This window comes from Benincasa hispida, chromosome 9, assembly GCF_009727055.1.
Source record: "Benincasa hispida cultivar B227 chromosome 9, ASM972705v1, whole genome shotgun sequence".
Taxonomy (NCBI): Eukaryota; Viridiplantae; Streptophyta; class Magnoliopsida; order Cucurbitales; family Cucurbitaceae; genus Benincasa; species Benincasa hispida.
Window position 1 is genome coordinate 81,660,455 of NC_052357.1, and position 24,278 is coordinate 81,684,732.

Consider the following 24,278-nt stretch of genomic DNA (forward strand, 5'->3'; position numbering starts at 1 on the left):
ATAAACTCCTTTCTTATTGAAAAAAATCAGTAAACAACAACTCAGGTGCATTTTCCGATCTTAATTGTTTGATTGATTTGCCAAATTGGGTTTCAATGAGTTGAAATAACTGAGGTATGAATTAAACATCAAACTTGTGTTTGAGCATGAATACCAAAGTAAAATGTGTAGCATCATCAACAATGGTTAAAAAGAAAGCATGGCCAGCATGAGTGACAGTTGAAAAGGGTCCCCAAATATCCACATGAATTAAGGCAAAAAGGGATTGGGGGACAAATTATTATTGGAAACAAAAGGTAAATGCCTCTGTTTGGCTAACGGACAGACATTACATGGAGAGTTTTTATCAAACAAACTAGAATTCAACTTCAAAACACTCTTCAAGGGGTTCAAGCTTTCAAGAGAAGGATGGCCTAATCTTTGATGTCCAAAAGCAGCTTGGTCATCAACAACAACACACAAATGGTTCAAAGAAACATCAGAACTTGGCAACTCCAAAATGTACAAGCCGTGAGTGAATTTAGCACTGTCAACCTTCCTCAAAGTGGACTTGTCCTGAAGAATACAACTATTGGAATCAAATTGAACAATATTGCCAGGTAAGTCCCTTGTGAGTGCACTTACTGACAGGAGGTTGAATGTAAAATTAGGTATATAGAACACATTTGTGAGTAGTAGAGATGCTGAGATGTAAACGGTTCCAACATTCTTGACTATAAAGGTCTGCTTATCAGGCAATGTGATAGAAGTATGGCAAGAAGTCTTGGTAGTAAATAGTTCTTTTGAACAACATACATAAGCAGAGGCACCTGAATCCACTATCCAAGAAGTTATGCTCGGGCACGTGAAAAAGACTCATTGAGTCCCATGAGAAGGTCCATCAAGTACTCGATCCCAAGAAAATCAGCCATGTCTCAAATTCCTCTGCATCGATATGCTCCACAATTACAAGCAGGACGATATGTATTCAGTTAATCGATGAGAGTTTTAAAATTTGGTAAAATGCATACCGACTGAGTCTTGGTTTTGAGAGAGAGTTGCAAGTGTTCACTTGATCTGAAAGATTCTTGGAGCATTTTTTCTTGAAAATCGTTCCTGTAGATCGAGCCATATTGCTCGGGCAAAATCAATGAAATGGATACTTGCAGAGATTGGCTTTGGTACAGAGTTCAAAGTCCACGAAATGACTATGTTGTTGTTGCAAATCCATGCCGAAAGTAGATCATTATTTGGTCGAGGGAGAGTTCCATTGATGAATCCAAGTTTGTTCTTGACAGATAATGCGATGATCATAGCACGGTTGCAAGAACCATAGTTTTCCTCTGTGAGAAGCTCTGTAACGAGAACAAGACTCGTATTGTCATAATGATAAAGGTAATATGGATTTAGCTAGGTTTGGGATTGATTGTTTGGAGGAATAGGAAGATTTTGAGAAATTGGAGCAAGAATTTCTGGACTATTGGAGGAATTGGTGTTATAGGAATGACTGGTTCTCTTATATTTTCAGGAAGATCTCTGGTGGCAATGGTGAATGAGATGAAGACGAAATGGAAAAGTGAAAGGTTGAAGATGATAGATTTTAGGTGAATACTTTTTGATAGCTTTATTCATTGGCAAAGCCTAATCACTAAACTTTGATCTGTAATATGTAGTTATTTTTATGGCTCTGTTGTCAAAGTCTGATATCTATTTAAAAGTATAGCATCCGCTTGGCTGATTACACTATTTGTAGTTCTTATTCTTATTGATGATGTAGTCGGATTGTGTTTAACCATATGATCAACTATCAAAAGTATGATATAATAGTGAAGCTCTTGTAGAAAGCTATTGCCAGCTTTTGGTAGAAAGCTCTTGTAGTTGATATCTAGAGTTTATGCTGATGAAAGCTCTTCTATAAATAGTTTTATAATAAATTATTGCATTTGAGATCTTTTGTGTAAATAGCTTTTGTACTTGATTTACATTGTCTTTTTTAGAGGTATTAAGAAATAGAGGCAGAAATTTTGGGGCATCAATTATTATGTTCTGGTACTTCATCTTCTGATCTTTACTCCCAACGTGTATGAACAAATGGGAAGTGTCTTTTATGTATAAACTGAACTTAGGATAAAGTTTTAGCTTTGTATTTAACAATGGGAATTCCCTTGTCTTAATGTATTCTCTAACGTGTCATTTCTTAATGAGCAAATATTTCTAAACTCTGCCCACAACTTCCCCTGCATTTTTTTCCCTGATATGATTACTTCTTTTGAAATCTTTAAGCAATATTGTACTTCATCCATGGAAATTAGGTATTTCAAACTCATAAAAGTTTATTTTCTTATCATAAAATTCTTAATTCTTTAGATGGATTTTAGTTCTCATATAACAAGTGGACAAAGCTCATTATATTGGTGTGTTTTCAGACGTCTTCTTTACACTGAATGTATATCGATATTTCCATCGCTAACCTATCGGATCATAAGGTCGAATTATTTTTGAAAAATATATAGAAGTACCAATGCATGTTAAACTATATTATGAGTAATGTTGTAGCATTTTACCGAACATTTAACAAGAAAAAGAAACACGCAAAAAGAACACCCGGGATTGTTAATTCAATTCGGTGAATAACACCTACATCTAGAGGCAGGATATCCAAGAAAGATAGAACACTATGTCAGTTGAGCTACGCTTTTGTTGGCTACAAGAAAGATAATTTCACTAATATAAATTATAAGCAATTACAACACAGTACTTATTTGTAATGACGACATAATTATAATGACATCTGTAGAGCTTAACCACTCAACCATTCACCTAGACTCTCCCTAGTTGTGAGACTCTTTCTCGGATACTTAAGCTCCCCTAAGTAATAATATTAGTGAAGAATGTCTCAAACTCCCTTTAAAACAAAGATTCTCTATCAGCAAGACTTAAGTTCTCCTTAAGTTGTGAGACTCCTACTCACTTGTATCTTATCTTTCCTTTTCAAGCAAAGACCACTTCACTTGATTAGCTTAGGCTCCCCTTAAACTTGAGAATCTGTTCTCAAGGAGTATACTGATAAACATACAACTAGCTTGGAGTAAGTTTCCAACTTCACAACAAAACAATCTATCATGTGTTCAAAGATAGACAAAACAAACACTTGTGACAGATGATCTTCACAAGATACACGGCTCCCAAAGTCTTTCATACAAGACGGTCAACCCTAAAACCACGACTCAACATTCTTAAATAAGCTTGGCGGATATAGGAAAGAGCAACCATACCTTCCAAAAATTGTTGCACACAGAAAAGAAAAAAATCTTCTATATAATAATTTTGACCCAACAAAACTGAATGCAAAACCATCTTTAATAACATCAGCCAGACTTGAACGAATATTTCCAATACAGCACAAAGTGTAACACTTTTATTCCAAACCAAGTTCATATGAACAGGATATTTCAATTTGTCAATCCTTTTTGTTCGAGCCAAGGCAAGCAGTTTTTCCCAGATCAGAACCGGGAAACTGAACGTGTGATGGGAAACCCCTTTTGCCATTGACTCTTGAAGAAGGCAGGTGAATTAAAAAAAATGCTTTTCTTCTTCTCCCATTGAAATGTGAATTTCTGCATTTTAATTTCGTTATAGCTAGCTGCCTTTTCCCATTTCCATTTTGGTGGCATAATTTTTTTATTTTTTTATTTTTGAAGATGAATCAAGCATTGAGGATGTTATATCCAATGGTAGAAGCCTCGCCCAACTTATAGTGTAATTTTAATAAATAATATCACTAATTGAACATAACAATTTCAAGAACAGGGTTTCTAATGTAACTAGAACAGGGGAAGGAACATAGGATGCTTTGTAAAGGAATCACCTAACAAGCATGGACGTTTCAGTTTGGTTAACATATTTGTATCTGACATATGTCGGACAATTAAATACTCTACACTTGTTAGATACGTATCGGACACTTGTTAATTCAGTACATGTGTTAGATATTTATTGTACAAATTCAAAATAGAATCAGCATTTGGTAGATACGCATCAAACACTTCTTACATATACCAAGTCAACACGTGTATAACAAAAATAACAAAATTTGAGAGTCAAATACATCAAACTAATTTTTTAGGCATAGAAATGAATAAACTCATTGACTTTGAATTTTCTTCTAGTTTAAAAATGATATATGTTTAAAAAAATGTATGTTTAATAAATGTCCTTATCGTGTTCATGTCCTAAATTTTCAGAAAATGATGTGTCACCGTATCGATGTCGTATCGTATCAATATCTCGTATCCGTATTCATGCTTCTTAGAAATCACAAGAGAATGTGTCTCGAACACAGCAAAGTTCCTTCCCATATTTGGATACGACTTTTTTTAACTACAGAGAACTAGTGCGAAAGATTTTGGAAATAGTTCCTAGTTGATTAGTTCATAATAAACACATGTCACAGACATGTTTCCCTACCGTGCTTTCCTATGTATAAAAATAGGCTTCAGCTGAATTTGGTATGCTTCCTCTCATCCTTTCTTTTTCTTTTCTGGATGGTACCTACCATGTCAAGATGTCTGATTTTTCGCTCTAGTTGGGTGATTTTTGCTTTCCCTCATCAAGCTTTTAGGTCAAGATCTTTTTTCTTTTTTCAAAATTTATTTCATTTTTAGGTACATTTCGGAGAGCATTTATCTTTGTGCATCCCACTAAATTGTCTTATCATAGTTTGACATGTGGCAAATTATTCTTATTTATTTTTTGAAGTGAGTGATGAGAAAAGGAAACGTAGAACATGTACCCAAGTATTATCCTAGAAATAAGTATTATCCTAGAAATAATAACTCGTAGTGAACAATCCCACCTATCAAACAAATTACTGCAAATATCCATTTATAATCTAAACTTTTGAGGTTGTATCAATTTAAACCTTGAATTAACAATTGTATTAATTTAAATTTTTAAATTCTGGACTTTAGGGGTCGTATCAATTTAAACCTCAAATAATAATTATATCAATTTAAACCTGAATTTTCATAAGTGTATCAATTTCACCTTGAACTTTCACAAATATATTACTTAAACCCTTTATTATGTTTCATAAGTATATCCAAATAAAACATAATAGAAGGTTTAAGTTGATACAATTATAAAAGATCATGATTTAAATTGATATACTTATAAAAGTTCATAATTTAAATTGATACAATTATTAGTTTGAGATTTAAATTGATACAATCCCAAAGCATTAAATAACTCAAGCTTGTAACTTATAGAACAAATCAGCCCTTTTTTCAATATTGTGGCAATTCAAAGTTTCAAACTACACGACCTATTTGGTGATTACTTTTCTGTTCTGTTTTTTCTGTATTTTAAATAAATTTCAAATGTGTTTGGTAGCTACTTAATTTTATTTAGTTTAGAAAAATAAAAATAATCAAAATTTGTTAAGATTATATCATCAAAACTTTAAATTGTGTTCTGGACTCTTTACTCATTGAAATTACATTGATGTTTTCTAATTCATATTTGGTTTTTAAACTTTATTTTCTGTATATATAATTATGAAAGTTTAGTGAGAGATGATAGACAAATAAATATTTTTTCAAACTTTATGTTGCTTTTAGATAAATGTCTAACCTTGTTTTCTGTAAGAATTATAGAGGTTTTATATTTTAAAAAGTTTTAGTAGGTCATCTTAATCATTGTTGATTCTTTGGTTAAATTATAAATTTGATCTTTGAAAACGTTAGAATTTAGTTCTTATAGTTTATAATTAAAATCTAGTCCCTATGATTTGATAAAACATTCATAAATATGTATGAGATTCTATCAATACATAAGGACTAAATTCTAATTTTAAAAACCATAAAACTGAATTCTAACTCTTCCAAATCCTAAGATGAAATTTGTAGTCAAACCTTATTCTTTTTTAAAAAAAAAAAAAAAAATGTTTAAAAATGTTCCAATAGTTGGCAAGGAAGGGTATATTTTAGGAACCCGAACCTGATGAATTTTCTATTTAATTCTATTCCTTCATAAGCGGGATATTTCCTCATCTTCAGTGTTTCATGGGACTGGCACCTTGAAAAACATCCCAACTGGGTCAAGCAACTACGTCTTGGACAACGAGCATTCATACAACTCAACAGAAAGGAAAGAATAATTAGTGAGTCGATTTACAAGCATCATCAATTTTCGGAACCCAAACAGTTTGCCACAAAAGCCCCTACATTAACACATTTGTTCTCACGTAACCCTTCTCCTTTCTTATCACAGATGTGTGTTATCTCGCTCTTACGACGGGTGGAGCCCTGTAGTAAGCTGCAACGGTCTTGGGGAAAAACATCTGCCTTACTCCTTCAGCCTTGATAATCGGAAAGATAATGGCCGATGCACCCTGCAATAATATATAAATGCTTAGTAACCAATTCTTTTAGGCCGATCGCTAAGTTTTCTAGATCTTAATTGCATAATTTCCCTATCCAATTATAAACAGTTTGGTAAGGTTTTTTTTTCTAATTCGAAATTAGATCATCACAAAAAATTGTTCAATTAGATTTCTGGGACTCCAAACAACTAATGATCTGTTTGATTTATGGGAATAAGAGGTTGGAATAGAAAATGATATTCTTTTGTTACAAGTTTTTAACTTTAGGAAAGAAAATTTCTTATTCTAAAGTATTTCATATTTCGAGATTTTTCATAACCATCCAAGGTGACTTTTCTCCATTTTCAATGCTTTTTTTCTCTTTTCTTTTTTGTCTTTTCATTTTATTTGTTTTACTTCTTTCTTGATATTGTTTAATTTATTTAATTTTTATAAATATGTTTAAATTAAATTTATAATTGACATGTATAATTAATTTTATTAATAATAATGCTGATATAATAACTTATTCTGTTATTATGAATTAATATGAAAAACCATAATTTTTTAGAAAATATGAATAATCATGATTATATTTGCTTAAATCTCTTTTTATTAGTAATTATATTGACATCCTAAATTATTTATTAGAATTATTAATTAGTCTTAAAAAATATTAATTAATTAGCTAATAATAAAATAAGCTAATTTTTTTCAATCTTGTATACTTATACTTCTACTTTTAATCTATAATTATAGTTATTTTTTAAAATTAAAAATATTATTTGATGATTTAAAATCAATTAATTTATATCAACTTCTTTTGAATATATATATAAGGCATAACAAAAGTGAAGAAAAGAAAGAAAGAAAATATATATTTAAACTAATTATCAATATTTTTAAAAAAATTGATAACATAAGTGTAATATAAAAAATTTAATTGATAATAAATATATTAAAGAGGGTGGGTGGGTAAATTTAATTAAATTTCAATGGCTTAAAATTAATTTAATAACTTAATGTCATAAAAATAAATTAACAAATAAAAATTAATTTTGATTAATTTTATACTTTATAATTGCACAAAAAAGTATAACACATCCCATCCTATTTTCATTCCATACATGGTCAAACAGTCATTTGATCCATAGACATCTTATTTCCAAAATTATTAATGACAAATCAAAATGGATAGTATAAAATGTAATTTGATCAGAAAGGTCGATTACAATTATTTTCCTTTTACTTCTGAGAAAATGTTACTAAATACTAATAAATGTTTGCTTCACAATATTTTAGGAATTTTTCATGATTTTTCGTTTTTTTTTTTTTTTTAATACTACTTTGGTCCTATATATATATATATATATATATATATATATATATATATATTTTTCAGTTTAGGAATTTTTCCTGATTCTTTCTTGAGAAGAAAAGATTTTTTTTTATTTCAATACTACTTTGGTCCTAATATTTTTTTTCAGTCTATTTTGAATATGGTAGTTTCAAAATGTTCATTTTAGTCTTTATCCTTTCAATTTTGATTCATTTTGGTTCTCTACTTTAAAAAGTATTCTATTTCGTCAATTCATTTTCATTTCATTTTTAAACCCAAAACTCTAATTTAATTAAATTGGCTTCCATAAAAATAAAATTAAATAAAAATTAATAATAATATTATTTAATATTAAAAAAAAATTGAAAAATGAAAAATGAAAAAGCAGGGTTAAAAAGCACGTACCGAAATCAATCTGGCTCCGATCCAAACGCGTTTGGGAGAAGGAAATGGGATCAGCAATCGACCAACACCGTATATTGCCACCGCAAAGAAATGGAGAACCAAGCTCAAGGGGCGAGGGTTCAACCCAGAGAGTAACGAAACTGGTCCATTCGAGAAGACTCCACCAAGGCTTAAATAATCGAAGCAAGCCTGACGCATTTCCTTTCTAGCCTGATCTGGTGATGCACAAAAGACCTTGTATAGGGCACCTGCCAACGTGTTTATTGTCGAAGCCACTGGCTGCAATTACACAAATCAAACAAATTCATCGTGTATAGTTTCGTGTGTTTGAGATTGCTATGGCTACCTTTCTTTTAAGTACCTTTTGAAGTATTAGATTACAGGAGATTGTAGTTTTGATATCCGTGAATGTCGGTCGTACTAGTTTCTAATTTATGCTCATTTCTTATACAAACATCTATTTGGTTGTACTACCCTTGGTTGTCAAGATAATTCATAGGATATCAAATTCCAAACAAGTAACAACCATAATTGAACTCGATCTAACTACTCTTTATGACTTGTACAACCATTGGTTATCTAGAAATAATTTCAAAGTGATTAAATGAAAAACTTCCAAGTATGTAATAAGAAAAATATACATATTTGTTATATGTAGAATCACTTTTGAAAACGTTGGTAAAATCAACCTATGAATGACCGTAAAAGTTTTTCATTAAATGTACTTTCCTAACAAAAGTGGCCAAATGCATATTTAAAAGCCTTTTTCCAAAAAGTATGTTTTAAAAAAAATGTTTGAACTAGAAGGTAAGCCTGGGGGATTACCATATTTATATCCAAGAAAAAGGAGACAAAAAAGCAGATAAAACTGAATACCTACCTTACGTAAAGTGTAGAATGCTTCAAGATACTTGCAGAGAGTGGGCGCATCATTCAGATCACGCAGAGGCTTGAGAAGATCTCTAAGAACAACAATGTCAGACAATGCAACGGTCATTCCTCCGCCAGTTAGAGGGTGACGCATATTGAATGCATCGCCCATCAATAGGGCTCCGGGGGTAGGATATGGATCTGCTGGCATACTTCTATTTGGCATTGTTCTGATGTTGCCCTTATCAATAGCAGCTATGAAAGAATCATAAAGTTGAGGAGGAATCTGTGTATGAAAAACTTATACGGTCATTAAGTAGGTACGAAGTTAATCAAATTGAAATAGATGGGTGAAGAAAAATCACAGATGAGATTGTGGGAAAAGAATAGAGAGTATATTCGCACCTGAGGAGCAACAACATTCTTCAAATAATTAGCCATTTCACCGTTTGAAATGGAGGGAACTTTCTGACCAGGCACATCCACCAGACAACGGATCTCTGTACTGCTAATGGGATAGAACAAAATGGGAGAGGGATCTGCTAGGATCACATGTCCATGATTTGCATAAGGAAGGTCACAATTCTCAAGTATGAGGCCAACAAAACAAGAGGGAACATCAACCTGGAAAAGATTCAAGTATTTGAAATCTTCTCAGCATATGGAAGAATATCTTAGTTCTTAACATGAATAAAACTAACTTGAGCGTAAAACTATTGGCAGTGAGTGAGTTGGATAAATATAATCTTCTCAGCAGAACGAGTATCTTCCGATATCAAGAATTGAAAGTTGTTCGCACCTTAGGGTTGCAAAGAGAACGTCGCAAATTTGAAAAACACCCATCACAAACAATAGTCAAAGGTGCATAAGCTGTCATCTCTTGGCCAGACTTGTTTTTGTATTGCACACCTTTAATTGTACCATTTTCCTCGAGCAGAGATGTGACCGTTCCCTGCTCCAAGCGCACTCTAGAAAAGTAGACGAATAAATTAGGAAAGGAGAATAAAATAACTCCTAGAATACTTGATAAAAAAAGACATTAGTATAATTATCAACTCATTTAAATCTCAACTCTCAACAATGGATGTACACACGAGCCTGTCTTATTACAAAATGATTCCCTAACATGACTGAATCCCAGGCATCTATATCACAACTCCAGCATTAAAGCATCTCTTGTTCAGAACCAAACACTATATAAGCCTCGTCTGTCAAATCCGGAGAAAAAGCATGGGCATGGCGCAACATGACAAAAAATATGAATGTTTTTAAAGTTTCATTGCATATTGCATTACAGTAGGAATTACAATTAAATACGACGAAGATAATAATAAATGCAACGCAGGAGGATAAGCACAAGCATCAGTAGCTCTAGATACACTACAAAAACAACAATGATAAAACAGATAAAAGGGAATTACTTGGGTAGGGATGCGGCCTTCTCGCGCATCCTTTGAATGAAGCGTCCATTGTGAAAGCTCCTCCCAGACACATCCGAGTGAAATTTTTCCAAGGGGTAGGAGAGTCTAGTATCCTTTCCATCCTTAAAAAGAGCATAACCATACACTCGTTGGGCATCAATATCATCCACACAATCTGCATAAACAACAGTATATCAACAACCAATTCTAGTTTTCTCAAAGGCTCAGAAGAAAACCCTCGCCAAGAAACAACCATTGGGTATTTATGAAATAAACCAACCTTCAAGTCCCAACTCTGTTAACTTAAGATAGCCTCCCGGTTGTAATAATTCACCAACAATTCTGTCCGGTTCTGTCAAGTCTCTTTCAATCACATGTACCCGACGACCATCCTGTATTTCAAAAATCATTCAGCATAAATAAAATGACTAAATGATTTGCTCATTCATTCTTCAAAAATTTCCAGAAAATACAGATGCTAACAGATCAACTATCAGCAAAGACTAAGGAGTGCCAAAAATAAAATCCAGCTGCTAGAGTGTACAACTACAAGAACGAATGTTAATTGGGAATGACGCGATAGAATTTTGTTTTCATGCAGGCACCAGATACATGAACATGTTTTTTGTCATATATATTTTCGTGACAGCTGGCCAACCAAAAAGTGGTACGACAAATGGCCAACTGTCAATTTTGGCACGACGATAAACTAGACTGTTTGCAGATAACAAGGCCATTTTCCTTTACTCTTGGCCTTGTTTTCCTTTAACCTCCACAATTGACAGCAAAATATTTTGTATTAATGAAAATCTTTGAGTTATCTCAAGACGTGCATAGGGCTCTGTATTTATAAGAAATGTTTTTGGAATGAAACGCTTTTCTTCCCATCACTTACTCAAAAGTTCCACCTCTTTTAAACTTCAAAATACATAGACGTTCGAGAATTTGATTTCATTTCACCACGAATCAAGAAGTATTTGAGAAATCTGAAACAAAATTAAAAATCAACAAACAAACATGTACACGATGAGGCATTTCTATCAAAAGTGCTAACAAAAGGTGTTTCGTTCGAGAAGAAAATTTACTGTCCGGGAATCAAGCAAGCGAACTTTAGAAACTGGCTATGCGCAACCTCCGGATTAAAAGATAACGCCTCTCAGAAACATATCACTCTTAATAATTCTGAAATGCTTATCCGCGGAGTACAAACTCTAGATCATAAATGAAATAACAAAATAACTTTCTATTGAGAATATTTGATCTTCGGTACAAATAGATTTGAATTAGATTTCCACATAGTTCCAGTGCATGATTCGGAATCTGGTTGAGTTTCGAAAGAAATAATCAAATCAAAGTACATTTATTATGTAATTTCATACGCAATAAGAGAGCATAAAATGGATACACTTACTTAACAACGTACCGCCCTAGCTTCCTTTACGAACGACAATGGCTAATTATAAGTTATAACGCGGAAATGTCATCTAGAAAGAGAATCTGAGTGCCAATTGAACATAGAACACACAATACATAAGCAAATCATGACGGAATTTAGTTTCTAAAATTTTAAATCACTCGAATGCGATTTTCCACATTAACATTTCTCAAGTGAAACAATCAGAAATGTCCAACCGTTCAACACGCAAAATTTCAACAAGAGAGAGCGCTTTGTTTGAGAATAACGTAGAGGACAAAAATCATAATTATAAGATTACCTTGGCGAGAGTATAGGCAAGAGCGGATCCGGCGACTCCGGCTCCGACAATGATAATGTCGCCGTCGCTGTTACTCGATTTGCATTCTCCATTCGTGATGGCGATATTCTTTAGGCTCTCACGCCTCCGTTCATTCGAAACTCCGCAGTTTTTCTTGATGAAGAAGAAATATAGAGCCGCGGCTCCGAGAACTGAGGCCAAGATCCAGCCTAACGCGCACTGATTCACCATTTTTTCCGAGTACAGAAGCAGTGATCTCACAGAGACCGCCAATGCGACGACGACAACGACGATAACTCTCCCTCCTGTGGCCTCCGAGTTTCCTCCCTCTCTCTCTTCTCTCTCTCTCTTCGTCTATTGAATACAAAACCCCTCTGCGCGTATCTCTCTCCGCTGGCAAAACTTTACGCCAACGACCAAGTTGCTTAACGGAACCCCATAAACTCACCAGGAAAGTGGACCCTTTTTATAGGCATCTAAAAGAAAAAGAAATATATATAGCATTAATATTCACGGGCCACGGGGCTTTATAAAATTAAAATAATATGTGTCTTCAGTATTAACCTGCACGATTTGACGCTAACGTGCGCCGCTCTGCCAGCACTATGACACCTAATTTCCTAATATATCCCTTTCCAATTTCATCTCTCTAAAAGTCATTTTTTTCAAATGTATTGAATTGCAATAAATTTAAGAGGACCTCTTAGCCCAAGTTCGGACAGTCAAAATACAAACATATCCAAAGAAAATACTTTACATTTCCACGAATTCTTATTTATTTTTAGAAAATTAAATTTCATGTTTGAACAAATAAAGTATTGTCCAAATAAGCTTAAATATTCTCTCCATCAAAGGTTTGATTCGTCCCTATAAATATTGTTCTAAATTTTTTTTCTCATAAATTCCTCAATTTAAAAGTATTTAATAAGTTATTTATAAGAAAATTATTTCAATGGTAAAATTGTTTAAAATATTTATAAGATATATCGTCGGGATTATATATTTAACCATCAAAATTAGTTTTTTTATTCTTTATTTAAATATGTTTTTCTTTTTTTCCGAATGTCATATTTGTTTGAATTTTACAAACATCATTCAAATTAATATAAAAATTTAATGCTACATCCCTTAACAAGAACTCAACATCCATAGTGTAGAAGAGATGTACAAGTGTGAGTTGACACATGAATATCTATGTTGTATTGTTCCGTTGAAAAATGAAGCCTACACTTTCGAGAAATGTTTTAATCATTAAATAATATTGAAAAGTATAACCTATCACTTTCCGAAAATTTTATTGATGTCCAGACGTTTTAATCAATTTTTTTCTTCAATGTCTTGTGTGCTTTTATTATTTCTTATTCATTCTTTGTGTTGATTTGATAGGATACGCTTAATTTTGGTTGAAATTTTACTTTAATCAAAATTAAATTTGGTAGAATACTTTTTGCGATTACATTTTATCAACTATATGATAGGTTGTGTGGACTAGTTCGACTGTGGGATCGTTGACTTTATCATGTGACGTTGTTTGGTATGTGATAAGATGTAAAGGAAAAGTTGGTCGGATATTGCGAGACCATGTGGGTGCACTCATTGGGTGGGAGCATTGTGACAGGTGCTTTTGATGTGTTATCTGCTAAGAAAATCCTATCTATGGGGAGGCAATGTCCGATCTAATTTTGTCACATTCTAGACTTTCAAAATGTGTGGTGACAAATGGATTGGCTTATTGGACAACAAATGAGTATCGATCTCATTATTAGTGGAAAATTTTTTCTACTTGCTTTGTTATTTAGTTGAGGCAGATTTGGCCTCTAACATATAATGGTCTAGTAGACAGTCCTTAAAAAGATAATTACAAAAATAATTATAACTTAAATGTATATGTGTTAATTAGCTACTGATTTTTTTTTTTTTTTGACCAACCATGGCTAGATTGAAAGATTGAATCCTATTTTTTAGATATTAATAGCTCAATTTGATTGATAATTAGTCAACTTTAAACAGTCTTATAAAAGATTAAATTGGAGGGTTATTCTATATGATAGAATAACATTGAGAAAAACATAATCTATATTATTATATTATATGTCCTAAAACTTGTCGTTTGTGAAATTAAACATATTTTATTTGTAATAAAATGTTATTAAAGTTTTGTTCAATAAAATTATTATTGAATATGTAAATTGCACTAAATCCAATAAACTAAAATAGCTATTATATGAATACTTGGACTTGATGTGGAGATATATGGATGGATCAAGTTCAAGTAGATAGCCAAAACGGTCTATAATATATGAATAAAGTTAGGTACCTTATTCTGGTAACACTATTGGATGTGCCCACTTTGTATTTAGTACAAATGACGTGATCCTGAATCATTCATATAGAGACATGCGAGTGATGGGCATCCTATGCAATGAGTTTGCATAAGACCGGACCAAGAAACAAGTCACTCTTACTTTATAACGTTGTTTACTTTTCATGACTGACTATTTTAAAGCGATAACCTAGTTAACTCGACCTTAATCCTGAGCTAACTATGAACTCCTGTTTATTCGGGATTATCCTTAGATTTGAATAGGTTAGGGTTGGCTCAACAGCGTCGGCTCAATAAGCTTTTCATTTCAGAGGTAAAACCGGATAGATAGCTGGGGATATAGGGTGCAAGATAGAATTCACCCCTACCTGCTTTTAGAGATAGTAAAGAGGTTTTTCTCTTAAGTATTGATTCTAGGTCTTGAGGAAGAGACCCCACCCTCTCACTGGCTCAAGAGGGACTCGGTTTAATGATTGGATCACGAACCAATTGTTCATTATAGGATCAATGGGACTTAAGAAACAAGATATAATCTCGGAGGTAAAACAGTATTTGACCTAGCCGTTATTACGAACAATCTATGAAGGGTAAACTTACCGGTTAAATCAAGTGGACAGAAATATATCTACAGTGAGAAAAATGCAATTATTGGCCATTAGTGGAGTGACTCGGTGGTTAACGAATGCTGATTAATTCGGTTTAAAGAGTTTAGCCAATTAATCTCAGATTGTTGGAGCTCATGATCTATAGGTCCATTAGGTTCCCCTACTAACTCACAAACGGATTAAACCTTAGAATAGAGTGATGAGTAAATTTGAAACGTTCAAATCCGAATTAAGGGTATTAGTAATTATATATGATATAATTACACGTTTAGTTATCGAATTAAATGAAATTAAAGAATGGAATAATATTTAAATTTGATTTAAATATTAATTACATAAATAAAAATTCATAATTGTGGAATTAGTATTTTATTAATTTAATATCGGATATTAAATTATTTTAATTAATTAAAATTTGTAATTAAATAAATAAATTTTATTTAAAATTAATTAGTTGAATTAATTAGAAATTTAAAATTTTATGGAAATTCAAAATCAATTTTATTTTAATTGGTTTTTGGAAAATCAATTAAAATAGTGATTAATTGATTTTTTAATAAAATGACCATCAAGTCACAGTTCCACCAACTTCTCTAAGTAGAAGTTGTCAAAATGTTATGCAATATAATTGCGTGAAGAATTTGTACAAAGTAAAGTTTTTTCCGACTAAGAAAAGGCCATGCACTGAAATTTTTGGGTTGGCTTGCTGGAGAAAAGTTTTTCATCTCTCTCAACCTAAAAATTCTAGAAAATTCTCTAAAATTTTCCAAGATTCAAGTTCATTTTGAGTTCCACCACCTAATCTAAGGTCCTAAAAAATAGCAGGGAAGATCAAGTGATGGTCTACAATGATTATTGAGAAGATTCAAACTAATTCCGTGGATTGAAGAAGTTCTTCGAAGGTAACCTCTCAAAACCCTCTTATTTCTTATGAACATGATTGCTTAGATGCTAAAATTAATGAATTAGAGTGCTTAATAACCCGATTTATTTCGTTGATTGCATGCTAACTTCATCATATATAATATACAATAGCAGATATTAATATAACTCAGTTTTACTAATAATTAGTCGACTTTAAACCATATCGTCCTATAAAAGACTATATTGGAGGGTTATTCTATATGAAGGGACAACATTGAGAATAACGTTCTATGGAATATAAAATATGCATTTTTAAAACTAATTAATAATTATAAGTTTAAAATCACTTTTATTTTGATTTACCAACTAGATGTAATTCTTTTGTCCCCTCTATTGAGTGTTGATGATCTTTAAAATCTAAAAGAATTTAATAGGTATTTAAATTTAATTCTTGTGTCAAGTAAATTCTTAGCCTATTAGATATGTGCATATATTTTTAATTAACATATCTACGGATTTTGTATTAAATTGATGATGAATTCTTTTAAAAAATGTCACCTATCAAACATAAACAAAATTTTGAAATCTCCTAATAGACACCTTTCACTTGTAAAGATCTATTAGAGGCAAAATTCAAACTAGTTTCACACCCTTTTTTTTTAATGTCTCGAGCCCATGATAATAACAATTCAATATCATAAGAAAATATTAATAATAAACTCATGTATGAAAAGATGTGAGTCAGCTAGTCAGGTCATTTCATGATATTTTTTAGTTGGTTGCATTTGAAAAGAAATATATATTTAGGAAACAACCAATTGCACCAACAACAACTAATGTCCTTACTGACAAGTATAACAAGCCTTTCAAGAAGAACCCTCATCTAGACTAGGGCACCCTTGTCCCATGCATCTCCCATCTAGCAATGCCATCAGCAACCTCAAAAATAGATGTTTGATTCTCTCTCTATATTGTAAAAAAAATAGTAATTGGATTTTATTGATATTTAGATTGGTGGATACTATTTTCAACCTAAGTCTATAATAAATGAAAGGGAAAAGGGTTGTTAATTATTTGAAAAATATATTATAAGATAATATAATCTCAACACATATCGATGCCAGTTGAGCTATGGGTGGGTTTATTAAAGAGTCGGTTGGCACGTGCCCCCTCGATTGATGATATATATATATAGTGTTTATTTCAATATATTATAAATATGTATCGTTTAAGACTTAAAATCTATCTCTTGTTAAGTGGTTAGGGCATGAAAACTCTTTCCCCAATCCTTAAATCTAGGGGTGCATAGCAGTCGGTTGGAGTCGATTTTTTTTTACCAAACCGACTATGGTTGGTTTAGTAAATGTTCAAATCAACCTCGACTATCAAGGACTTCAACCTCCTATTGGTTGGTTTTGGTCGGTTTTATTCTTTAATAACTTTTTTAAAAATTGTGGGTTTAGATTTTTCCCAAACTGATATCGATCGAGTTTATTCTCTTCTTTGACCGATCATCTTTGACTCGGTCGGTCAATTTGATTTTCTTTTTCTATCATGCTCACCATACGTAAATCAATTCATAACTGGTGCATTTCTCTTATATATATAATATATTTTATTAGACAAAAATCGAGAATTCATTACCCCGTAGCATCAAGACAAGCAACTTTTTTTCAACTAATTACACGTACATTCACTGTGTGTAGTAAAAACATGAATTTAGCGTTTTTCTTACCAATTATCTTTGTAGAAAATTGTGATCCAACAATTCAAACAAAAAATTAATTAATTTTTTTCTATTGAAAAAAGTAATATTTACTCATTGAAACATTCAACCTTTGATTCTCACCACAGTAGCACATGGCCGGCTCCCGAGCAACGAGCGAACGAGTCGTCTTAGCAATAAAATAATTACAAATTTACGATAACGTGGTTTGCAAAAAAATTTAAATTATTATTTTTTAATATTTCTTAAGTTTCTCGTGTTTTTATTATTTTATTTAATTTCAATAAACATTCTATTTAGTTGGTCACGATGTCGACCAAACCAGTCATCACTATCAAGAAAAAACGCCTATGCCGTGCCGTCTTTTAAACTATTGATTTCCGAGCTACCATATAGGAATGTTTAAATAATTTGACAATCTGAATCATTTGGACTATCTAACTCAAAATATAAAGGTTAGGTTGAGTTAAACTTTTTCTATTTTTATTGGATTGGATTGGGTCGTGGGTTGACTAAAAAAAATTGGGTTGACCTAACCCAATTCGAATTATATATATATTAATAATATATATTTCTCGTTTAAAGTTTGATTACTTTATATTGATTAATTTGTGAATTTTTAATATCTTTTTAAAAAATTGTTATGATCTTTGTCTTTGTTGAGAGTTTGCAATAAATATCATAAATATTTGGTATTTAGTATTTGAACTTTATGAGATTTTAGTTATTAATCATGTGTTGTGTATAAATTTACATTTTTTTTTTTTAAAGTTAGTTGGGTTGAAGACTTTATTGGATTTATTTGGATTGTCAATCCAACCAACTCGAATTTTCGGATTGATTCTAAAAACACCATCAATCCAACTCAATTCATGTGCACCCCTACTAACATCTACGAAAGGAGAGAGGTACAAATTGCACACATGTTGGAAAGCAACGTTTCGCATTTAAAGGAAACTGTGATAAAGAACATTTAAATGAAACGAGGAATTGTCATTCACAATTGCTGAAATTCCAACAAAAAGGCATTTATATCTTCACAATTATTAATTAATTGATGAAGGGCGCGATGGAAAATTCTCACAACTTTTTTCCTTTGGATGATTGTTAGAATTGTACGGATGAAGTTGAAAACAACCAAACATAATATCATATATATATATATATATATATATATTGTTCAAGAATTCAAAATAATCAAAAGATCTTACACTCTTTATAAAATAGATGAACTACTTCTTTTATTACCAATTAATATTAAGATGAAATCTTGTACCATTAAAAAATAGTATCAAAATCCATAAAACTCAAACGAGTATTCGGTCTAATAAAAAAATAGAGGCATTGGATACAATTTAAGTGCTTGATTACTTTCTTTGTGAGTGGTTAATATGAATCCTTACCTTTTTTATATCAATACTAATTCAAAATACAATACAAATATAGTGTATCAATAATATATCATCATTCGTTCGAAAGGCAATACTAAGTATTACATTAGTGCAACAATAGTTTATCAGCACCCATACAAAATTCATTAAAATTTTGTGGGTTGGCAATAGAAATAACAAATATTAAAGTTTCATATGGAAAAATGACAAAAAGGTTTTTAAATTGTAAAAGTAGCAAAATGAATTTAAATAATAGAAAATACTAATTAGTAAAAGACGAAACTACCCAAAGACTAACAAATTGTGTACAAATAGACATTAATACTTCAAAAACAACCCGAAACCCGCAAATACACTCTATTTAAATATTGTTGAAGCAAAAGAAATTATAAACTCAACCAAAAGCTAAAAAACAAATAACATGACCAAAATCTTAAAAAGGGTTCCAAAATCCCAAAGCCAACCAATGTGGTCCTCACGGACAATTAATTGGCGACGGCTACTTCGATGGGCGACCACCGTGGAGTGCTTGCAGTACGATGGTCACAGGTGGTGGCATGTGGCTGCTAAGAACTAGTTGGTGATGAGCAAACGAAGACTTGATAGTCATGCAAGCCGAAATATAGTAGAGAGGGTGATGATGAGAGAAGAAAGAATGGGAGGTTCTAAAGGAGGTGACCTAAGATGCAACTGTAGCGAAGAAGATGTGCTACACTACTACAAATTTAGCCTTTATTGATAGGCAAAAAATGTAAAAAAATATCTACGTTGATGCCAAAAAGCGTCAAGAAATCCAACATAAAAAAAAGTCTGACCATCAATTGGTTCTGGTGATGGCTAAAAAATGTCACCAAAAATCTTTTCTTGATGTTCTTTACCATCAAGAAAGGATACTTTTAACGTTTTTTATCCATTAACTATATGGAAAAACTGTCAAGAAAAATATTTTTGTTGATACTTTTTGAACGTCAAAGTAAGATAATATTGACATTTTTTGTCCATCAACTATTTTTTCAAAATGTGAAGAAAACCTTTTCTATTGACCTTTTTTTTGCATGTCAAGAAAACTATTTTATCATCTATCAACATATATTTTTATTAACGGTTTTTGAATGTCAACTATACACTTTTGTTGACTTTTTTTAGTCATCAACTATACCAATTTGAAAAAAAAAATGGGGTCATTGGAACCCCTCATATATGTAATCTGTAATCGACCTCAAACAAACTTTTACCATGAAATTTGCATTTACACCAAAAAAAAATAACTCATAATATCTAACCTATACTTTGCAAAATACATCAAATCACTTATATAAAGTTTGTAGCACAATTACAAACCAACAATAACACCACTAATAGAGTTTGTTCCTCAACCTATAATTTACATAACTAACAAATATCTCAAATCACTTAAAAAATTGCTAGCACACCTGCAAACCAACAACACCACCACTAACAAAATGAAATCGGTTTCACCAAGTGAAAAGGGCTCCATTGCAATAATCACTGAAAAATGACATACGCCAATTCCTTTCACCTGCAAATGTTGCAATAAATTTACTTACTAAATCATCTAGTAAAAAAACTATAAGGAGTTTAATCACATGCATTAAGCAAGAACGGTGAGAAAATGATGCAAACGTCAGGTGGCACAGTCATTCAGCCGTCACTGTAAAACAATAATATCACAATGGGTTGTTTCAACTACTAGCTTCAAAAATGCAACTAAGATTTGAAACAATAAACAAGGAAGAAAAAAGGCTTTCATCATCATTAAGTTTCATTTGAACTTTGCATAGTTGGGAAATTTGAAAGTTTACTGTCTAAGAAGATCCCAAAATCTGCAAAATAGATAATGGAGAGAAGCAAAAAAATATTCACCAACTTCACCATATATGATTTAAAAAAAAAAAAAAAAAAAAATCTAATAGCACTTTGGTAATACCAAGTCAACGTAAATAAATAAATCAACTTCCATGACTATTAATTTGAAACTATGACCATCATAATTACATGATAGTCATAACGCTCCAACACTTTATCAAATCAAATACTTTAGAATAAATAAGAGTTTTAAGAAGAATAATACTCACTTAACTTTTCAAAGCGCTTCCCAACTCCTGTCAAACATCAATTGACATTAGTCATTAAGAGTTCTAAAGCTAAATGCCAGTAATACATTTAATACTGTAAGGAGAGATACTAGTGCAGGGATTAAAGCCCTAGCGCAACGGAAAATATCAGAACATTTTCTCGAAATTGATTTAGAAAATGAAATACCAATACACTGGAAAATACAAAATATCACAAAGATTTAACAATTAAACCTACTAATAAAAGCCTTAGGTTAAGCAAGCTTAAAATTAAATCCTACAGAGAAAGGGAAACAAAAACTAACTTTCATTTGACGACTTAGACAAAATGACTAATTCTCCTTTGGGATTTCTTGAACATTACCAATAGGCTACCTTCCTATTCTTTGAGAACTTTCGGTATAGGTTTTGCGGGAACCAAAATGAATAATGAGAGGCCAAGGAGAATTTTTGGAGAGAAATTTATTCACAGAATGTTTATGTGTATCGAATTGCAATCATCCACGTTCTTTACTTTTTGCATGTTTTAAATCAAAGGAGAGAGAGAAACATGGGAGCTATCTCACGTTTTTGTTAAACTCCTTACTGGGAGTTAAAATTTGATTTTAATAAATCAAATAAATTTAATTTAGTCAATTATTTTAATAATTAATTAAATCTTATTTAATTAATGATTTCATTTAAATCATATTTAAATGAAACATCTCTCACATAACCTATAACTTTAATTCAATTAATTTAATTAAAATAAGCTAATAGTTAATTAATTCTCCAATTAACTAATTACCAAATTAAATATCAAATATTTACTTTAGTCTATACTTTAATCATATTCAGTTGTATTTTTCTCATAACCTATAGTTTTAATCTGCATCTAATACATAATAATTTTAACCTATAGTTTTAGTATGAATCCAATTCATATTAAATTGATATTTGAACTCCTTCAAATATTTAATTATCTCATATATTAATTTTGAATCATATCTAAAATTGAATTTATGTTATATAAAGTTTAATTAAAATATAAATTTTATCTTATAATGTATCATTATACATTATGCTATTTCCCTAAGAGAATTTGAAGATTTCAAACTCTATTCAAGAAATAATTATCTTTATTCCCTTTACGAGCTAGGAAAAGGATCTCATGGACCTACAGATCAGAAGCTCCAACGATATGAGATTAATTGACGAAACTCATTAACCACATTATTCAATATTTGTTAAATGTGGGTACACTCCACTAAAGGTTCATAGCTGTACTCTTCTCACTATAGATATATTTCTATGTCCATAGATACAGACCAATGACAGCAAGTTAGTCTTTCATGAGTGTTCGTAATACCAGTAAGGTTAAATTACCGTTTTATCCCTAGGTTACCTCTATATCTGTAAGTACCAATGCTCCTCTAATAAACAACCTGTTTATGGTCCAACCATTAAAAAAAAACCTCTCTCGGGCCAATGAGAGGATGTGACCATTTGTTCAAGTCTCAGAGATACCACTTAAAAGAACACTCATCTACTTACCCTAAAGTCGGGAAAGAACAAAATTCATCTTGTATTATTATGTTCCTAGCTCCCACTCGGTCTTGTCCCCAAATGATAGGCTTATTGAGTCGAGAACTAATCAATCTCACCCATACAAATCAAAAGACAATCCCTCGTGAACAGGAGTTCATAATAGACGTAGGATTAAGACTAAGTTGCCTAGGTCATCCTCGAAATAGAAACCTAACTAGACAACGGGGATACATCTAGTGGTTACTATTTTGCAGTCCAGTCTTATGCAAACTCATTGCATAGGATACTCTCATTCACATGTCAACTACACAAACGTGTTGGATCATTGTGTTTGTGTCAAATACAAAGTGGGTCGTATCCATAGTGTCGTCAAGATAAGGTACCCAACCTTATCCCTATACTATAGACCTTTCAGGATATATTAAACAATTATATGATAATTGTGGTTGGTTATTTTCTCCATTAACCATGAAGGTGGGAGGTTATTTTCAATTTTGAATAACTGAAGGATAAAATGAGAAATGTTTTCATTTTTTTGATTGAGCGCTTAATTAGTGAATCACTAATCGTTTTGCTCATGAGAGACTACATGATAGCCCTCTAGCGAGAGACTAAACGATCGTGTAAAGCAAAAGGCTAAATGACAGCGAGAGATTTACTAAACGATCGTGTAAACGATCTAACGGGATTTACTAAGAGATTGTTTTCTAGCGAGATTTACTAAGCGATCATGTAAGTGATTGAGTGAGAGACTAAGCGATCGACTAGACGATTCTCACGATAGCGAGATTTATTAAACTATCAAGCATTCTCAGTCTATGCGATAGACAAAACATTTCTCCCACTTGCTTGATCGTGTAGTTCGATCATTTTCTTCCTCCTTCCCTCTACCAAATTCACACAGAGAGAATACCAAGGTTTTCAAATGGTAGTGTCTAATGGTGCTTGTTCAAAGAGCAGGTTGTTTGTGATCTGAACGACAGTGAGAGATTGGCTAGACAATTGTAGTGACAGCAAGAGATTGTTGTTCGATTGCTCACGAGAGTGAGAGGTTTGGCTGGACAGCAAGAGCAAGAGAATTCCAGAAGAAAAGTTCTTCAAAGGTATGTCTCTCATTCCTTTTGTTTTTTTTATTAAGAAAGCATGCTATAATTTTGTATAAGATGCATAAATGTTCTGTATGTTTATGAATGTCTTTATTCTTTCACAATGGAATTGGAAAGATCTTGCTTCCGCTCATGGAGATCTCTATTTAGATTTCCTTCAATTGGTATCAGAGCTAGATTCTGATATTCCAAATCCATTGTTGTATAGAATTGCATTTACTTTCATGGTGGGTGTTAAGCATGTCTACATTTTGTTTAAGTGTTAAATGTATTTATGGATATGGATTAATGGAGCTTCTGGGATGATTGCCTCTGGTTATTAATTTATTTTACATATTCAAAGTTAATTGTAAGGGCTCCCGTATTTTTTGACATATTAACTTGCTATCGAGTCTGTAATTCAAAATGTTTGAGTCTGTTCGAGTCACTCGTGATGAAGTTTCAAGGCATGGAGATGCATTTTACTTCGAGGAAGAAGAAAACCAAGAGTTGGTCAGATCATGTAAACGATGGGGATAAACGATCGTTGAGTATGGGATACTCATTGCAT

At 31.9% G+C, this 24,278-nt stretch overlaps 1 protein-coding gene across 1 annotated transcript; it reads right to left on the reverse strand.

Annotated features, from left to right (window-relative positions):
• Positions 1-5,977: 5,977 nt before the first annotated feature.
• LOC120087280 (squalene monooxygenase SE1-like) lies at positions 5,978-12,547 on the reverse strand. Its single transcript, XM_039044227.1, has 8 exons — positions 12,091-12,547; positions 10,656-10,767; positions 10,376-10,550; positions 9,754-9,922; positions 9,360-9,578; positions 8,965-9,240; positions 8,085-8,363; positions 5,978-6,370 (listed from the first exon to the last, which is right to left on the reverse strand). Exons 1-8 carry the CDS (start codon positions 12,319-12,321, stop codon positions 6,257-6,259), a joined length of 1,575 nt encoding a protein of 524 aa, XP_038900155.1. The 5' UTR covers positions 12,322-12,547; the 3' UTR covers positions 5,978-6,256.
• Positions 12,548-24,278: the final 11,731 nt, after the last annotated feature.